This window comes from Giraffa tippelskirchi, chromosome 13 (genome assembly GCF_054371585.1).
Source record: "Giraffa tippelskirchi isolate mGirTip1 chromosome 13, T2T-mGirTip1v1.2.pri, whole genome shotgun sequence".
NCBI classification, from domain to species: Eukaryota; Metazoa; Chordata; class Mammalia; order Artiodactyla; family Giraffidae; genus Giraffa; species Giraffa tippelskirchi.
In genome coordinates, this window is record NC_137287.1 from 13,952,043 (window position 1) to 13,971,108 (window position 19,066).

At 39.2% G+C, this 19,066-nt stretch overlaps 1 protein-coding gene across 3 annotated transcripts in view; it reads right to left on the reverse strand.

The window, feature by feature from the left end:
* Positions 1-19,066, reverse strand: part of TPST1 (tyrosylprotein sulfotransferase 1) — a 105,400-nt gene that overhangs the window by 60,159 nt on the left and 26,175 nt on the right. For all 3 annotated transcript variants that reach the window (XR_014073437.1, XM_081558086.1, XM_081558087.1), the window contains one exon: positions 12,525-13,470. Coding sequence is in view for 2 of the 3 variants with exons in the window: in XM_081558086.1 (XP_081414212.1) it covers positions 12,525-13,369 (845 nt within the window). In the remaining variant the exon portion in view is untranslated. The remainder of the gene's footprint in view (positions 1-12,524; positions 13,471-19,066) is intronic.

A 19,066-nucleotide genomic window follows, 5' to 3' on the forward strand; every position in this document is an offset into this window, starting at 1 on the left:
CATCAAAAAGTCTATAAACAATAAATACTGGGGAGGGTGTGGAGAAAAGGGAACACTCCTGCACTACTGGTGGTAATGTAAATTAATACAGCCACTATGGAAGACGGTATGGAGATTCCTTAAAAAAACAGGAATAAAACCACCATATGACCCAGCAATCCCACTCCTAGGCATATACCCTGAGGAAACCAAAATTGAAAGAGACATATGTATGCCACTGTTCATTGCAGCACTATTTACAATAGCTAGAACATGGAAGCAACCTAGATGTCCATCGACAGATGAATGGATAAAGAAGTTGTGCTACATATACACAAGGGAATATTACTCACCCATAAAAAGGAATACATTTGAGTCAGTTCTAATGAGGTGGATGAAGCTAGAACCTACTATACAGAGTGAAGTGACTAAAGAGAAAGATAAATACCATATTCTAACACATATATACAGAATCTAGGAAAATGGTTCTGAAGAATTCATTTACAGGGCAAAAATGGAGAAACAGACATAGAGAATAGATTTCTGGACATGGGGAGAAGGGAGGAGAGGGTGAGACGTATGGAAACAGTGACAAGGAAACTTACACTATAGCATGTAAAGCAGACAGCCAACAGGAATCTGCTGTCTGGCTCAGGAAACTGAAACAGGGGCTCTGTGTCACCCTGGAGGGGTGGGGTGGGGAGGGATAGGGGAGGGAGGTTCAAACGGGAGCAGATACATGTATACCTATGGCTGATTCATGTTGACGTTTGACAGAAAACAGCAAAATTCTGTAAAGCAATTATCCTTCAGTAAAAAATAAATTAATTAAAAAATATAGGCAGAAGAAAAGATAAAACAATAATAATTACAGCAGAATTCAACAAAGTTGAAACGGAAAATCGGTAGGAAAAAAATCAACAAAATCAGAGGTTAGTTATTTGGAAAGAGCAATAAAATGTTCCACTTAGTACTAAAAAGAAATGAGCTATCAATCCATGAAAAGACAGGGAGGAACTTTAAATGAACACTATTAATACTAAGTGAAAGAAGTAGTATGAAAGGGCTACATAGAGTATGATTCTAACAAAATGACATTCTGGAAAAGGCAAAACTATGGAGACAATAAAAATATCAGTCGTTGCCAGGCACTAGGGGGAGAAACAAGCAAAGCACAGGGAATTTTTAGGACAGTGAAACTACTCTGTATGATTCTGTAACAGTGGGTATGGGACAGTACACATTTGTCAAAACTTGTAAAATGAACAACACCAAGTGTGAACCCTCGTGTAAAATATGGACTCTGTATGATAATGAAGTATCAATGTTGGTTCATCAACTGTAACAAATGGACCAGTCTGGTTTGGGATTTTGATCCCAAAAGGCTGTGCCTGTGTGGGGGCTGAGAATACATAGGAAATCCCTGTATTTTGTGCTCAATTTTACTGTGAACCTGAAATTGCTCTTAAAAAAAGTCTATTTTTAAAAATTAAAAAAAAACATCATCTTGGATTGGAAGAATTAATATTGTTAAAACGGCTATACTATCCAAAGCAATCTACAGGGTTAATGCAATCCCTATCAAATTACCGGTGACACTGTTCACAGAACTAGGACAAACAATCCTAAAATTTAAATGGAACCATAAAAGATCCAGAATTGCCAAAGCAATCTGAGGAAAAAGGACAAAGCAGGAGACATAACCCTCCCAGACTTCAGACAATACTACAAAGCTACAGTAATCAAAACAGCATGGTATTAGCACAAAAACAGACATATGGATCGATGGAACAGAATAGACAGCCCAGAAATAAACCACACACCTATGGATAATTAATCTCTGACAAAGGAGATAAGAATACACAATGGGAAAAAGACTCTTCAGCAAGTGGTGTTAGGAAAGTTGGACAGCTGCATGTAAACTGATGAAGTTAGAAAACACAAAACAAATTCAAAATGGCTTAACGACTTAAATGTAAGGCAGGACATCATAAAACTCCTAGAAGAGAACATAGGTAAAACATTCTCAGACATAAATCATATCCATGTTTTTTTAAGTGAGTCTCCCAAGGTAACAGAAATAAAAAGAAAAATAAACAAATGGGACCTAATCAAACTTAGAAGCTTTTGCAGAGCAAAGGAAGCCATAAACAAAATGAAAATACAACCTATAGAATGGAAGAAAATAATTGCAAATGATGCAACCAACAAGGGTTTAATCTCCAAAATATACAAACAGCTCATACAACTCAACAACAACAACAAAAGAACAAATAACCCAATTGAAAAACAGAAGGCCTAAATAGACATTTCTCCAAAGAAGACATACAGATGGCCAACAGGCACATGAAAAGATGCTCAATATCATTAATTATTAGAGAAATGCAAATCAAAACTACAATGAGATAACACTTCATACTGGTCAGAATGGCCATCAATAAGGTCTATAAATAACAAATTCTGGAGAGGGTGTGCAGAAAAGGGAAACCTCCTACACTACTGGCGGGAATGTAAGCTGGTGCAACCAGTATGGAAAATAGTTACAAAGGTTCCTCAAAAAACTAAAACCAGTTGCTGTATGAGCCAGCAACTCTACTCCTAGGGGGCTTCCCTGGTGGCTCAGCAGTAAAGAATACGCCTGCAAATATGTAAACACAGGTTCAATCCAGGAAGATCCCACATGCCATGAAAAACAACTACTGAGCCTGTGTTCTAGAGCCCAGGAGCTGCAGCTACTGAGCCCACATAGCACAACTACTGAAGCCCACACACCCTAGGGCCCATGGAATCTAAAATATGACACAAATGAATCTATATATGAAGAAGAAAGAGAACAGACTTGCAGTTGCCAAGCAGGAGAGGAAGTGGGGTTAGCAGATGCAAATTGCTGACTGGATGAATAACAAGGTCCTCCTGATTCACCGATAAAGAATCCATCCACTAATGCAGGAGACACAGGTTTGATCCCTGGGTCGGGAAGATCCCCTGGAGGAGGAAATGGCAACCCATTCCAGTATTCTCGCCTGGGAAATCCCATGGACAGAGGACCCTGGCAGTCCATGGGGTCATGAAGAGTCAGGCACAACTTAGTGACTGAGCACACGCGCACACACTGGATAGCACAGGAAACTATAATCAATACCTTGTGATAAACCATTGGAGAAGGCAATGGCAACCCACTCCACTACTCTTGCCTGGGAAACCCCATGGACGGAGGAGCCTGATAGGCTGCAGCCCATGGGGTCTCAAAGAGTCGGACATGACTGAGCGACTTCACTTTCACTTTTCACTTTCATGCACTGGAGGAGGAAACGGCAACCCACTCCAGTATTCTTGCCTGGAGAATCCCAGGGACGGAGGAGCCTTGTGGGCTGCCATCAATGGGGTCGCACAGAGTCGGACACGACTGACGCGACTTAGCAGCAGCAGCAGCAGCAGTGATAAACCATAACAGAAAAGAATATAAAAAAGGAAGTATATGTGCATAATTGAATCACTTTGCTATACAGTAAAACTTAATACATTATAAATCAACTATACTTCAATTAAATTTTTTTTAATTTTTAAAAGGCATCAGTGAGCTCTGGAACAATTTCAAACAATCTCACATATTTATAGTTGGGGCCTTCAAAAGACAAGAGAAGAAAATATTCTGAAGAAATAATGTACAAGTTTTCCCACACTGTATAGAAACTATAAAATCCAGATTCAAAAAGCTCAACAGACTCCAAATAGAAATTACCAATTTCAGGAATGACAGTTTCCACAGATCATTACAGATTCTACAGATATAAAAATGACAATAAAGGAATGCTATAAAAAATTTATGCCTATAGATTCAAGAATTGAGAAAAAATGGACAAACACCTACTGAAAGACACAAAGCATATTCAAGAAGAAATTATTTAAATAACCTTTATCTTTTAAGGGTTTCCCTCATAGCTCAGTTGGTAAAGAACCCGCCTGCAATGCAGGGGACTCCGGTTTGAGCCCTGGGTCAGGAAGATCCCCTGGAGAAGGGATAGGCTACCCACTCCAGTATTCTTGGGCTTCCCTGGTGGCTCAGCTGGTAAAGAATCCACCTGCAATGTGGGAGACCTGGGTTCAAGCCCTGGGTTGGGAAGATCCCCTGGGGAAGGGAAAGGCTACCCACTCCAGTATTCTGGCCTAGAGAATTCCATAGTCCATGGGGTCACAAAGAGTCAGACACTACTGAGCAACTTTCACTTTCACTTTCTATCTTTTAAAGAAATTGATACCTATTCACAAAATATATTAGTAAAAACACAGAACACAAAATAAGAGATCTTAAAATGGTCATGGAAATGTCATATAAAAAAAGAACTGGAAAAAAATAAACCTGACAATTAGACTGACAGCAGATTTCTCAAGAGCAACAACTTCAACTAGTGGACAGTGGAATAATACCTTCAAAATGCTAAGAGAAAATTACTGCCAACCCAGACTGAATTGAACAAAAATAATCTTCCAAAAATTAAAGACTTTTTCAAAAAAAAACTTAGAAACATTAAAATCCTTAGAATAAAAGAAAAATCATTAGTACCCCCGATGCACAAAAGTAAGCATCAAAAACTGAACAAAACCCCATCTTTTAGGAAAAAAATAATGGGAAAAGGCAGCACTGGGGTCTGAAGAGTATAGGAAACATCCTTGTTATTCTTGACAGTTTTGTCTCCTCTCTTTCCCCTCATGGTGACACCCAGCATGCAGAAATGCACAGTGATGGTGCAAGCAGCTAAAACTGAGAGAAAGCCATACTTCAGGCCAGAATAACAAGAAATGTAGCCCCTGGGAACTAGCTATACAGTATATGATGGGGGGGGGGCGGGAATCAAGGGAAAGAGAGAGCCAGAGAACATGTCCCATAGTTTTGTGTATGAATTAGCACAACTTCCAACTCACACCTGGGAGAGACTGAAGGAAGTACAGCAAAGGCTTTGAGAATTAAACTATGAAATAAACTGCTACCGATGCTCCAAACTCACAAATGATTTGTCAGTGACAAAACCCAAAGCAGTACAGCAAAGTCTGAAAAGTAAAATGATACTGGAAACACTATTCATCGGAGACACAAACTTGTGGTTTAGAAACTAACCAGATTGATTACTCAACAAAACAAATCTTCATTCTCCAGAGGATTTTAGCAGGACTCAGAGACTCAAAACATAACTCCAAAAATTACCCAGATACACAGAACCAAGAAAATGTGATCCAATAATAATGGAAAAGACAATCAAAAGATGCACAAAACAGAAAGGAGCGCTCTCTAAGTAATTTGTAAGGCCAGCAGTATGATATAACGGAACTGACACCTCACACCTCAGATTGAGACCTGAACCCAGCCAAACCCCAGACTGGGATGTGAACCCATACTTTTTAACTAGACTCACTCACCTGGTGTCAGGACTTACTGAGGCTCAGGTTCTGTATGTCTCAGTGCAGAAGAAATTCAGTGAGAGGCAAAGTGATAGACAAGGAGTAGATTTATTAATATAGGATGCTTGTGAGGGATACAAGCGGGTAGGCAAGGGGGCTCTGGCCTGAGAATTAAGTGAGTTATATTTACAATCAAAGGAAAGTGGGGATGGGGAGAGGACTACCTTCTTCCTCATTTTATGAGTAGATATTAGGCTTATATCACTAGCTCCTCCTTCACATCAGGCAGGAGACTGACCCTATAAAGTTAAACCAGGACTGTCCTGGTGTTTACTCAAATCAGCAGAAGGGTAGTAACATATACTAAAATACGTTAAATCATCTCAGGTATCATTATAATGAGGGTCTTCTACTTTGGAATGTCATCTTTCCCTTATATTCCTGTCCTTGGTTCTAAGGATCATTATCTTGCTAGACTTGATTAGCAGGACGCAGGCCTCATTTTTTTAACTTAATGGTCTGAGGCATATCTCATGCTTTCATTGATAAAAGCTTTATAGTTAAAGTGTTAGTTGCTCAGTCATGTCTGACTCTTTGCAACCCCATGGATTGTAGCCCATCAGGCTCTTGTATCCATGGGATTCTCCAGGCAAGAATACTGCAGTGGGTAGCCAGCCATTCCCTTCTCCAGGGAATCTTCCCGATCCAGGGATCAAACCCTGGGCTCCTGCATTGCAGGCAGATTCTTTACTGTTTGAGCTACAGGAAAGTCCCTTATTTTGGACAGGGATCTCCCAAAGTTCCCTAAGGTTCCCTCTCTATCTATAATCCCCTAGTGGAATTTCTAAAACTACCTGTTTACCTACTCTATCCCTATTAAAACCAGACAAAGAGTGTAAGAATAATAAAAACTACAGGTCAGTATCAGTCATGAAACAGATGTAAGAATTCTAAACTAAAAGTTAGCATATCAAATTCAGCACTAATTAGATAATTAGTGCTCCACTAAGTTGAAGCTTCAGCAGAAATTCAAGGTTAAATCAACATTAAAAAAATGTATTAATGTAATTTACTTAGTAGCTTCAAGGAGGGAAAAAAGGTTATATAACTACTTCAATCAAATAACCTCTTTGGTAGGCTACTTTTAAATGGCTCCCAATTATCCAGTCACACAGACTCATTTAAACAAATTAAACGTGTGCCTCACAGGTCTTCTCAATTTAACAATAAGGCCTCTAGGAAGCTTAAGCACATTATCCCTTAGGCATCTCAGCAGGAGTCCAAAGCAAAGAATGGTTTATTTCAGAGATCTGTGGGGAAAACTATTATCCAAATGGAAGGAACCCCAGTAAGATTTACAGAGGACCCACAAAGTTTTTGAGAAGTTTATCAGCAGCAACATTGCCAACTTGGACTGAAAGAGACACAAACAGTACAAAATGAAAACACACATTGGATTTCCAGAATTCTTCTGGCAGGAAGTAGTCTGATAAAACCACACAGCTACAAAATATGTGCTATCTTTCATGAAAAAGAAACTATCACTCAAGAGCCCAAAGGGCAGAGCTGAGAGACATGGAAAGTAATTCCTAGAATTATTTATATTCAATTTGAGACCTAATCAAAGAACGTCTAACATTTTCCCAGATGGATTTCAGAATTGATATGAACCAGCGATACCTTACTTACTCCAATACTTTGGCCACCTGATGCGAAGAACTGACTCATTTGAAAAGACCCTGATGCTGGGAAAGATTGAAGGCAGGAGGAGAAGCGGACAACAGAGGATGAGATGGTTGGATGGCATCACTGACTCAATGGACATGAGTTTGAGTAAACTCCCGGAGTTGGTGATGGACAGGGAGGCCTGGCGTGCTGCAGTCCATGGGGTCACAAAGAGTCGGACAAGACTGAGCAACTGAACAGTGATACTTTGCCCTCTCCCCCCATTTACCTTCATTTTAAATAAGAAGGTCTACTATCTTACCCCTGTTTCACCATTTTATACTGGCATTGGGGGCAGGGTGGGGACATAACTTGTATCTTTAAGACACAGCTTCAGATTGAAAGCTGTTGTATTCAAGGACCTGTATTTAATAAGGAACTACACCCAGAAGCCTCATCCACAACTAGACCTGATTTAGACGGCAAGATGAAGGACTCCGAACTTGTAACAGGATGAGAATTTTGGGAGTTGGTGAGGGGGAAAATATATTTTGCATATGAGTCATTGGCAACCAGAGGGCAGATTGGTTGACTTCTTCTAAAATGATTCCCAACTCCAGGTATTCCTTTGTGTAATCCCCTCCCCTTGATTGTGGCTGGACCTAGAGACTTGCTTCTAATGAATATGGCAACGATGATAGGATGTTATTTGCAAGATTAGGTTAAGAAGATGTGAATTCTGTCTTGCTCACTCTCCTTGACTCTTTTCATTTGCTTGCTCTGATGAAGTCAGCTGCTGTGTTAGTAACCATAGAGAGAAAGCTTCATGGCAAGGAAGCGAGGTCCTCCATCCAACACCCATGAGGAACTGAATCCTGCCCAAAACCACATGAGCTGGGAAACAGTCCCTTACCAGTTAACCTTGACTGCAGTCTGTAAGAGATTCTGAGCTATGAGACTCAGCTAAGACAAGCCCATATTATCAACCCACTGAAACTGTGACAAAATACACATTTGCTATTTTAAGCAAACACTAAAGTCACTATATTTTTAGGAACTTCCAGGTTGGTGAACATATCCATATGCAGAGGGCAGAGTATCCTTGTATCATGGGGCCAGAAGCTCCTGTTTTGGGACCCTTCCAGACCTCACCCTATGTACTTCTTCATCTGTATCCTTTCTAAGAATGGCTCCAGATTTTTTTTCTTAAATGCAACCTTTTAAGTGGGAACAAAAGAGAACTACCAATAACCAATGAAAATATAAGGTGCTCAAATTCATTAACAGAGAATTACAAATTGAAATTTCAATGAAGTACCATTTACTCTTAATTAGAAAAATTAAAAAGCCAGGCTGTACTCTATAGTAACATTAAATAAGGTTTGTTGGTTTGTTTTTTTTTAAAGCCATGTTGATGAGGATATAGATTCCTGGGGATTTTTATGTTGACAGTAGCAGTGTAAGCTACTGCGAACTCTTTGGGAAACAATTTGGCATTACCTAGTGAAGCTGAATATGAATATCCCCCATGGTCTAGCTATCCTATGCTTAGGTGTGTATCTTAGAGAAACTCTTGAAGAGGAGAACCTTAAAAAAATGTACGTAGCTCTAAACCAAAAACAACTCAAATGGTCACCAATAGTATAAATAATTATATCTATTATTATTAATTGATTATATCAGAATAGTACTATGGCCATAAAAACAAATTAAAAATAGCTATATACCTCAGAAAGATAAATCTCAAGATAATGTTAAAAGAAAACAAACAAAAATGGACAGAAGAAAACAGACTATGATCCCATTTATCTGAAGTTCACAAATAGGCAAACTAAACAAACCAAAGGGGACAAACATGACGATAATGACAGATGATCACCATCAGGTAGTTTCAAATATCGCTACTGCAAGGCCAATCCGCCCGTCAGTATCCTGAGAAGAGCTGTTTACTCAGATGCCCATTTTGCTTCACTCACGAGTTAAGACTATCTCTACACCAAAAAGCTTACAGGGAATGAGTGGTAACAAAAGCTTATGAAGCACTTGGTACTGTACTAGGTACCATGTTAGGTGTTTCACGTGCATTTTTTTGTTTTTTTGACAGAGCATAAGCATTTAATAATAATTTTAAAACATATACTACATCATTTATGCCAGGGCCTGTACTAAAGGGTTTACAGTAATCCTAATTTAATCCTTACAACAACTCTATGAAGTACATACTATGACCACCATCCACAATGGGTACCGTTATCATCATTTTGATAATAATAGTAATAATAATAAAGATAACAGGTTACACTTTTTGCCACACTGTGCATCTTGTGGGATCTTGGTTCCCTGACCAGGGATTGAACCCAAGTTCTTAGCAGCGAAAATGCAGAGTCCTAATCACTGGTCCGCCAGGGAATTCCCAATAGGTAACATTTTTGATCACCTACGAATGCCAGGCACTGGGCTAAGACTTTATAGTCACCTAATTTAGTCTTCAGGACAACCTTAATGGATATTGTTTCCATCTCCATTTCCAGGATAAGAAAACTAAGGGGGAAGATGAGGTAACTAAGAATAAGCAAAATCAAGTAACTCACTCAAGGTCATACAATAAAGGATAGAGCTAGGATTTGGACCTTTGTCTGGCTGTTTAGCCACTTTCACAGTCCTTATTTAATATGCATAAGCCCTGTAATGTAAATATAACACAGAGGTTAAGAGCACAGTTTCTAAAGATGGAGAGACATGAACCCATATCTTCTTTCTACTATGTTTCAACTGTAGAACCGAAGACAAGCTCCTCAACCTCTCTGAGAGGGATAGGCCTTTCATGTATAAAATAGAGGTTTTCAAAGTATCCGTGGGTAACGGTGAAAGGGTAAATATGAAAACTGAGATAAAGCATATGTAAATAGTGTTATATTTACATATTGAAATATCACACAGTAATGGAAAAAGAATGAACTATTGCTATGTAAAATAATATAGATATATCTAAACGTTACATGAAAAAATCCAGGAACAAGATAGTAAATAGACATGATACCATTTATATGAAGCTCAAAAACAAGCAAGACTGTTTTTGAACTTCATATGCAACCTCATCACCTCTGGTGAAAGAGTCTGAAACAGTGGTTACTTTGGGGTTGAAGAGGATATTGACTAGGAAGGAGCATACAGGAGTCTCCTAAATGCCATTTTTAAAATATCTTTATGCTGCTGCTGCTGCTGCTAAGTCGCTTCAGTCGTGTCTGACTCTGTGCGACCTCAGAGACGGCAGCCCACCAGGCTCCCCCGTCCCTGGGATTCTCCAGGCAAGAACACTGGAGTGGGTTGCCATTTCCTTCTCCAATGCACAAAAGTGAAAAGGGAAAGTGAAGCCACTCAGTCACATCTGACTTGCAGCGACCCCAGGGACTGCAGCCTACCAGGCTCCTCCGTCCATGGGATTTTCCAGGCAAGAGTACTGGAATGGGTTGCCATTGCCTTCTCTGAAATATCTTTATATGTATGGTGAGAACACAAGTGTATAGAGATGTAAGCATTCATCAAACTGTACACTGAATATTTGTAATTTACTATATATGTTAATTTAAAAAAAAAAACTCATAGTGACAAGAGTCTTGAAATAGGCATTGGAAGTTCTAGTTCTGCCATGTGTGATTCTTGACAAAACATAAAACTTCACAGGGTCTGCATTCCATATACTACAGTTACATAAGTTCTTTTCCCCTTCTAAAATTCACTGATTCAAAATTCTTATAAATTTACTTGGCCACACCACGAGGCAGGCAAGATTTTAGTTCCCCAACTAGGAACCAAACTCGTGCTCCCCTGTAGTAGAAAGTCAAGAGTCTTAACCACTGGACTGCCAGAGAAGTCCCTGAAAATTATTTTCTCCTGATTTCCACAGAAATTTAACTTCAGCCAATCTCTTTACTCCCTACTTGGAGAGATGAGGGGTGTTAATAGGCTTATTTTATATTAATAGATGGAACCAGCATCAGAATTTCTGGGCCAACATACAAGCTTACAGAATAAAATGCTTACTTAGAAATACAGATTATTAGAAACAGGTTATGGTCTATTATATGAAAAGAACAATAAACTGTGATGATAGGAGCTAAAACTGTAATTTTTTTTTGAATCAATGTAAATAACATGGAGCCACTAGAGTGATGATACCTAATAATTTATAGTAACTAAAAGCTAGCTGCAGAAAAGTAGCTGTTCCCTTCAAAATATCCATATGAGGAAGCAATGTTTACTGTACAAGTTCTACACTTGAAAAAAATCAAGAAGACATTCTTGATAGGGGCAAGTAGGACACATGGGGAAGTTCATTGCTTTTTCTTTATTTTACAGGGGATATATCTTACTTTTATAAATGGAAAGATAAAACATAGAGTCAAAGTCAACTTTTCTTCTGAGGAGATGCTATATGAATTTAACCATACTTTTTATATCCTTATGTCCTTATTTGATGTGTACGTCATCAAGTTAGGTTATCAGATCAAGTCAAGCCAACCTAGTCATCACTTTATGAGAAAGGAAGAAAAATGTAATGATTTTAGAAGTATTTTAGTTCAAGGAACTTCTAGTATGGATTACGGATTAAATTTCTAAATTTCAGTGATTCTCTAATCTTTTGTAAAACTCAAGGGAAGATGTATCCATCAGATGACAAAAGAAAACACTAGATGCAATAAAATGCCATGGACAAAAGTACCAGCTCATTTAGACCAAAGCATAGATTCTAATTCTGGCCCTGCCACCTAAATTTGAGTAAATCATTTTGATCTTTCTAACTCAGATCTCTTCCCTATAAAATGAAGGGACTGAGTTAGGTAACTTTAACCTTTATTTTTCTCTCACTAAAATGTTCTATAGACTTGGAATTTACTATCTACGGGCTTCTATGGTGGCTCAGATGGTAAAGAATCTGCCTGCCATGTAGGAGACCTGGGTTCGATCCCAGGGTCAGGAAGATCCCCTGGAAAAGGAAATGGCAACCCACTCCAGTATTCTTGCCTGGAGAATTTCAGGGACAAAAGAGCCTCATGGACTACAGTCCTGGAGTCACAAAGAGTCGGACACAACTGAGCAACTAACACTTTTACTTTCAATGTGGTAGATGCTTTTCCTCATATTGACCATACTCTACACAAAAGTCAACTATCCTTATTAACAAAAATACCTGGAACTAAATATCAGAAGCCACTAAATTTGAATGATGGACTTGAAAGTCTGCCGTCCTTTTACTGCTATAAACTGGGTTTGCCTCCATTTTTGCCTCCATCAAGTACATAAAAAGGATAATTCATAAATTTAAAAATGAATTAAGTAAATGAAAGTGTAATGAACTAGTTAGAGAACTTCTCAAGAACTCATTGATGAAGCTCTATTCAAGGAAAGGGCTATAGTTTTCACACACACACCCCTTTATTAGCTGAATATAGGGTCAAATAAAAAACATAAAATCTACTCACTTTGACAGAGATACTCCCCCAGCTTTTCCAATCATCTCTTCATGGTGTAATACTGAGTGGTTCCAAGGAATCTGGAGGAACTTTAAGACTGTTCTCATCCACCGTTCAGGATGTAAGACAAGTTGCTCATAGTGAACTAACATGCATTTTTTATAGCCAACCTCCATACACTGGTTATACATGGTCTCGATGGCACGATTCCACTTAGTCAAACAGTCCCTATAGCTGTTCAGGTCAAATCCAGCTATAGTAACTTTTCGAGAAATCATTGAATGCACTGACGCCCGGCCATCTCGGACCATCAGGAGAAATTTGGCATTGGGGAATAACCTAGCAAGGTAAGTTAAGGATTTCAGGGCAAAAGGATCTTTATTACATAAATAAGGGGCTGGCTCCCCATGCTTCACAATGATTTCTAGTAAGAAGGCCTGCATGGCAGAATCCAGCACTTCATCGGTGACACCAGCCTCATCCAAGCGTATTTTCTCCTTACTCGACCGTGACCATATCTGCTTCAGAGCCAGGATTCGAGGAATGACCCTGGTTTCCTCTCCACAGCGAATATCAGGGTGTGCATCTAGCATGGCCCTCATGAGCGTGGTTCCACTCCGTGGCACACCTCCAATAAATATTAAAGGCATATCTTTGTGATAGGCAAAGGTTTTATTGGCTTTGATGTCCAGGGCAGTTCGCACAGTGGTCTTTATGTTCTCCAGTTTGAGGGGCTGGCTACGTTCTTCTATTCGGTGATGGCACTCCATGGCGTGTTGGCCCAAGTAAAATACAGTCACAGAACTAATCACCAGACATGCCAATAGTAAGTTCTGCTTCAGTTTTCCAACCATCTTGATTTGATTATCTTGCTATTAAACAGATATTTTGCTCCAAATGATTTTCAGAAAACATTCAGGCCATGGGCAGTCTACTTCAGAAAGATGACCAACATCTAATAGGAGAAGGAAAAAGTTATTTTATCATCACACTGAGATTGTTGACAAATTAATAATCAGTTATCACCATTATATTTGAGCTAGAAAGAAGCTGAACTAGTCTTGAATACACTGATATTCCTAGAATACAAGCATATATAAATGAAAGCAAAAATAAATCAACATTTCTAATCATAAATAGCTTTTCTTTATGTAACAATACTGAAGCTACAGACACTGCACAGAATGGAAAAATAAATAAAATTATTTCTAGTTAGTCAAGCAAATATTCAATATTCCCAAGTATGTTTCGAGTCTAACCCAAGGTTCATCTCTGATAGTCAGAGCTGCTTCATCCCCAAGAATTCATTATCTCCACATTCTACTTTAAAGAGAAATTACAGAAGAAATATACAACTTTCAAATTTTTAACACAGATTCAGTTTATTCATTCTATAAATTATTTATTTAGATACAGTCCAGATACTTGGGCTTGGCTAAGGATAAACTTTGAAAAGGACAGCAGTGCAATGACCCCTGCTCTCAGGAAACATAGTCTCATGGGCAGACAGATATACAATGACAGTAATATGTGATCAGTGTCTTAACAGAAATAAGCAAAGGAGACCCTGGGAGTATAATGAAAAAGCACACAAAGCATGCCTCAGGAAGCTACAAAAGCCTTATATAAAACAAGAAGAAAGACTACACTAAGCAACAGAAATTTGTGTGCAAAAGCACAATGGCATGAGAGAACACAGAGTAATTAGGTGACAAGAAGTAGCTCAGAAGAGCTACTACAGGGTGCAAAGAAAACTGTGTGTGTCTGTGTGATCTAGCCCTCAGAAGAATAGAGAAGATCTGGGCACACAGAACATTCTAAACTGAAGATACACCATGACCAAAGACATAGACACACAAAAGCAGAGGCATATTTATTAGACACATATACTATGTGCATGTAAATTTAACCTGAATTTCAGAGAGCAAGCGTGGTGTTTAATTTTATATGTCAACTTCGCTAGGCTATGGTGCCCAGTGTTTAGCCAAACACCAGTCCAATGTTTCTGTGAAGGATTTTTTTTTGAAATGACTAACAAATCAACAGACTGAACTGTGAGTAAAGTGGTTATCCTACAAAACATAGGTGGGCCTCATCCAACAACTGAAGTCCTTAAGAGAAAAGACACGTTTCCTGAAGAAAAGGGAGATTTTCCTCAAGACAACAACACAGAAACCCTGAGTTTCCATCCTGCTGCCCTGAAGAATTTAGACTGAAGGCTAACATCACCTCTTACCTGCCGGACTGCTGTATGGATTTTAGAAATGCCAGTACCATAATCACATTCCTTAAAAACTCTCGGTTATATATATATTATATATACATACATAATATATTATATATACACACACACCTAAAAGATGATGTTGTTAAGAGTGCTGCACTCAATATGCCAGCAAATTTGGAAAACTCAGCAGGGGCCACAAGACTGGAAAAGGTCAGTTTTCATTCCAATCCCAAAGAAAGGCAACGCCAAAGAATGTTCAAATTACTGTACAACTGCACTTGTTTCACATGCTGGCAAAATTATGCTCAAAATCCTTCAAGCTAGGCTTCAGCAGTATATGAACCGAGAACTTCCAAGTACAAGCTGGATTTAGAAAAGGCAAAGGAACCAGAGATCAAATTGCCAACATCCATTGGATCATAGAAAAAGCAAGCAAATTCTAAAAATACATCTACTTCTGCTTCAGTAACTACGCCAAAGCCTTTGACTATGTGGATCACAACAAACTGTGGAAAATTCTTAAAGAGATGGGAATACCAGACCACCTTACCTGCCTCCTGAGAAACCTGTAAGCAGGACAAGAAGCAACAGTTAGAACTCGACATGAAACAACAGACTGGTTTAAAATTGGGAAAGGAGTACGTCAAGGCTGTATATTGTCGCCCTGCTTATTTAACTTATATGCAGAGCACATCATGAGAAATGCCAGGCTGGATGACTTACAACCTGGAATCTGCCGAGAGAAATATCAACAGCCTCAGATATGCAGATGGTACCCCTTTACTGGCAGAAAGTTAAGAGAAACTAAAGAGCCTTTTGATGAAAGTGAAAGAGAAGAGTGAAAAAGCTAGCTTAAAACTTGACATTCAAGAAAACAAAGATCATGGCATACGGTTCTATCACTTCACGGCAAATAGATGGGGAAAAAGTGGAAACAGTGACAGATTTTATTTTCTTGGGCTCCAAATCACTGTGGATGGTGACTACAACCACAAAATTAAAAGACGCTTACTCCTTAGAAGAAAAGCTATGACAAATCTAGACAGCATATTAAAAAGCAGAGACATCACTTTGCCGACAAAGGTGCCTATAGTCAAAGTCATGGTTTTTCCAGTAGTCATAAACAGATGTGAGAGTTGGACCATAAAGAAAGGTGAGCGTCAAAGAATTGATGCCTTTGAACTGTGGGGCTGGAAAAGACTCTTGAGAGTCCCTTGGACTTCAAGGAGAGCAAACTAGTCAATCCTAAAGGAAATCAACCCTGAATATTCATTGAAAGGACTGATGCTGAAGCTCCAATACTCTGGCCACCTGATGCAAAGAGCTGACTCATGGAAAAGACTCTGATGCTGGGAAAGATTGAGAGCAGGAGGAGAAGGGGACGACAGAGGATGAGATGGTTGGATGGCATCACCGACTCAAAGGACATGAGTTTGAGTAAACTCAGGGAGATAGAGAAGGCCAGGGAAGCCTGGCATGCTGCAGTTCAAGGGGCCGCAAAGAGTCAGACACAACTTGGTGACTGAACAACAACAACAGTCCTGACTGACAGTGAGTACACCTGGGGAATTACTAACTATACGGAAAAAGAATACATTCTGAGAAGCAGGACTTCTAGCTATGAACTAATGAGAAGGTAGGCCAATTCTCGCTCCCTGTTGCCCCTCTCCCACCCCAGGGTGGCAAAAACAAATTATAAAACAGGATGAAACTGACCAAAGAAATACAACAACCCAAGAAGCATTTATGTTTTAAAAACTGTTCAACACTGAGTAAGAACAGTGAGAACCTCTGGTGTTTGTGCCTGACTACTCCCACCCCACCCTTCATCCACTCAGCAGATGCAGAGGTTCGGCAGAGTGGGGCAAGGCAAACAAACTACAAGGCCTAGAGCCCTTGCTGCTGGAATCAATGGAGATGGCTCAGGCTGAATGGGAGCGTAATCACATGCCCCACTGTGCTGCCAGTGTGACGTTCCAGCAGCTCATAAACCCGTTTACTACAACTACTGAGCCCGCACGCTGCAACCACTGAAGCCTGCACACCTAGAGCCCATGCTCCACAACCAGAGAAGTCACCACAATAAGAAGCCCACACACCAAAACAAAGAGTAGCCCCTGCTTGCCACAGCTAGAGAAAGCCCAAGCAGAGCAATGAAGATCCAGCACAGCCAAAAATAAATAAATAAATAAAACTCTTTTTTAAAATGAAAAGACTGCAAAGAAAAAATTAAGTTAATTGGTAGCAATAGAGCATTGAAATATCTATGCGGAAAACTGTATCCATAACATAGAAGGCACACTTCAGATGTTACACCAGTATTTAATTTAAAAGGGAGTAAGTGGGAAGGAAAGAAAATAATGGAGAGAAAAGACAGTAATATAAAGAATGGATAATTAAGGTTCAACCTGAGAAAAATAACATTTTGGCTGAAGAAACTAAAACTGTATCACAAGCACAAAGGGGGAAAAATCTTTCTGAAATGAAGAAAAAGACATTAGTCTATACATGTGAGGGCCTGCCTTTCAAGCAAAACAAATGACAACAGACTCAATCTGGAAACATCCTGGCAATTTCAAAGACGATGATTTCAAATTTCAAATACAGTTCAACTTTAAATGTGAATGAAACAGTTCTGCAGGCTTCCAAACAGAAAAAGAAAATAAAGCCAAAGGACCAAATAACAAGGTAGTATTAGATGTCTCTACAACATTAAATGCTTATTCTCTGGTTTTCTTGTAAGATACCTTTCCTTATTTTTCAAATTTGCTACAGTGAGCATGTATTACCTTACTAAATGGGAAAAGAAAGACAAGTATTTTTAAAATAATTTGAATAGCTTCTCTTAAAAATTGATACGTAAAAATCTGAAGAATGAGTAGGAATTCGGTAAAGAATGCTAAGAAGAGCATTCTAAGCAAAAGTAAACGGATACACAAAAGCCCTGCAATGGAAAGGCATTTTTCAAGCTTTCAAGGAGCAGGTTAAGGCTTAAGTAAGCAAGACAGAAAATGAATGAGAAATGAAACTGGAAAGATGGGCAGGGGTCAGATCTTATGAGTCAGGGACCTCCCTGGTGGTCCAGTGGTTAAGAATCCACCTTTCAATGCAAGAGACACAAGTTCAATCCCTGGTCAGGGAACTAAGATCCCACGCCTGGGGCAACTAACCCCACATGCTGCAGCTACAGAACCTACATACCACAACTACAGAGTCCACCCACTCCTGAGTCTGTGAGCCACAATGAAAGATCCTGCATATCACAACTAAGACCTCAATAAATAAATAAATATTTTTAAAAATAAAAAAATCTTGTGGATCAGGTTAGGGATATAAAATTTTATCATAGAGGGACTTCCCTGGCGGTCCAGTGGTTAAGACTTCGCCTTCCAATGCAGGGGGTGAGGGTTCGATCCCTGGCAGGGAGTTAAACCCCACATGCCTCCGGGCCAAAAAACTAAAACATAAAACAGAAGCAATCTTGTAACAGATTCAATAAAGACTTTAAAAATGGTCCACATCAAAAAAAAATCTTTAAAAAAAAAAAATTTTATCATAGATACTATTAGACATGACTCATATAAAGATATATATAAAGATTCTAAGCAGGGAGTTACTTAAGTCTATTTAGGTTTATACGATCTCACTCTGGCCAAAACTGTTTTAAAAAACAAAGTTGTAAGATTCACAATTCCCAGTTTCAAAACTTCCTACACGCACTTCCCTGGCAGTCCAGAGTCAAGACTGTGCTTCCAGTGCAGAGGGCGCAGGTTTGACCTCTGGCCAGGGAAACTAGGAGCCCACATGCCGAGCAGTGCAGAGAAAAAATTAAAAACAAAACACAAAACTTACTACAAAATGACAGTAATGAAGTTAATGCAATACTAGCATTAAAAAACAGGCATACAGATGACTGGAAGTCCAGAAACAAACCACTAGATTCATGGTCGACTAACTTTTGACAAGGATGCCAAGATAACTAAGTGAGGAAAGAGCACTCTTTTCAACAATTGACGCTAAGACAACTGGATACCACATGTAAAGGAATGAAGTTGAACACCTATTCACAAAAATTAACTCAAAATGAGCTAGAGATCTAAATGGAAGAGCAAAAACGATAAAATTCTTAGACTAAAACAGAAGTGCAAATTTTTGTGACCTTGCGTTAGGAAAATCCCATGGATGGAGGAGCCTGGTAGGCTGTGGTCCGTGGGGTTGCTAAGAGTCGGACACGACTGAGCGTCTTCACTTTCACTTTTCACTTTCATGCATTGGAGAAGGAAATGGCAACCTATTCCAGTGTTCTTGCCTGGAGAATCCCAGG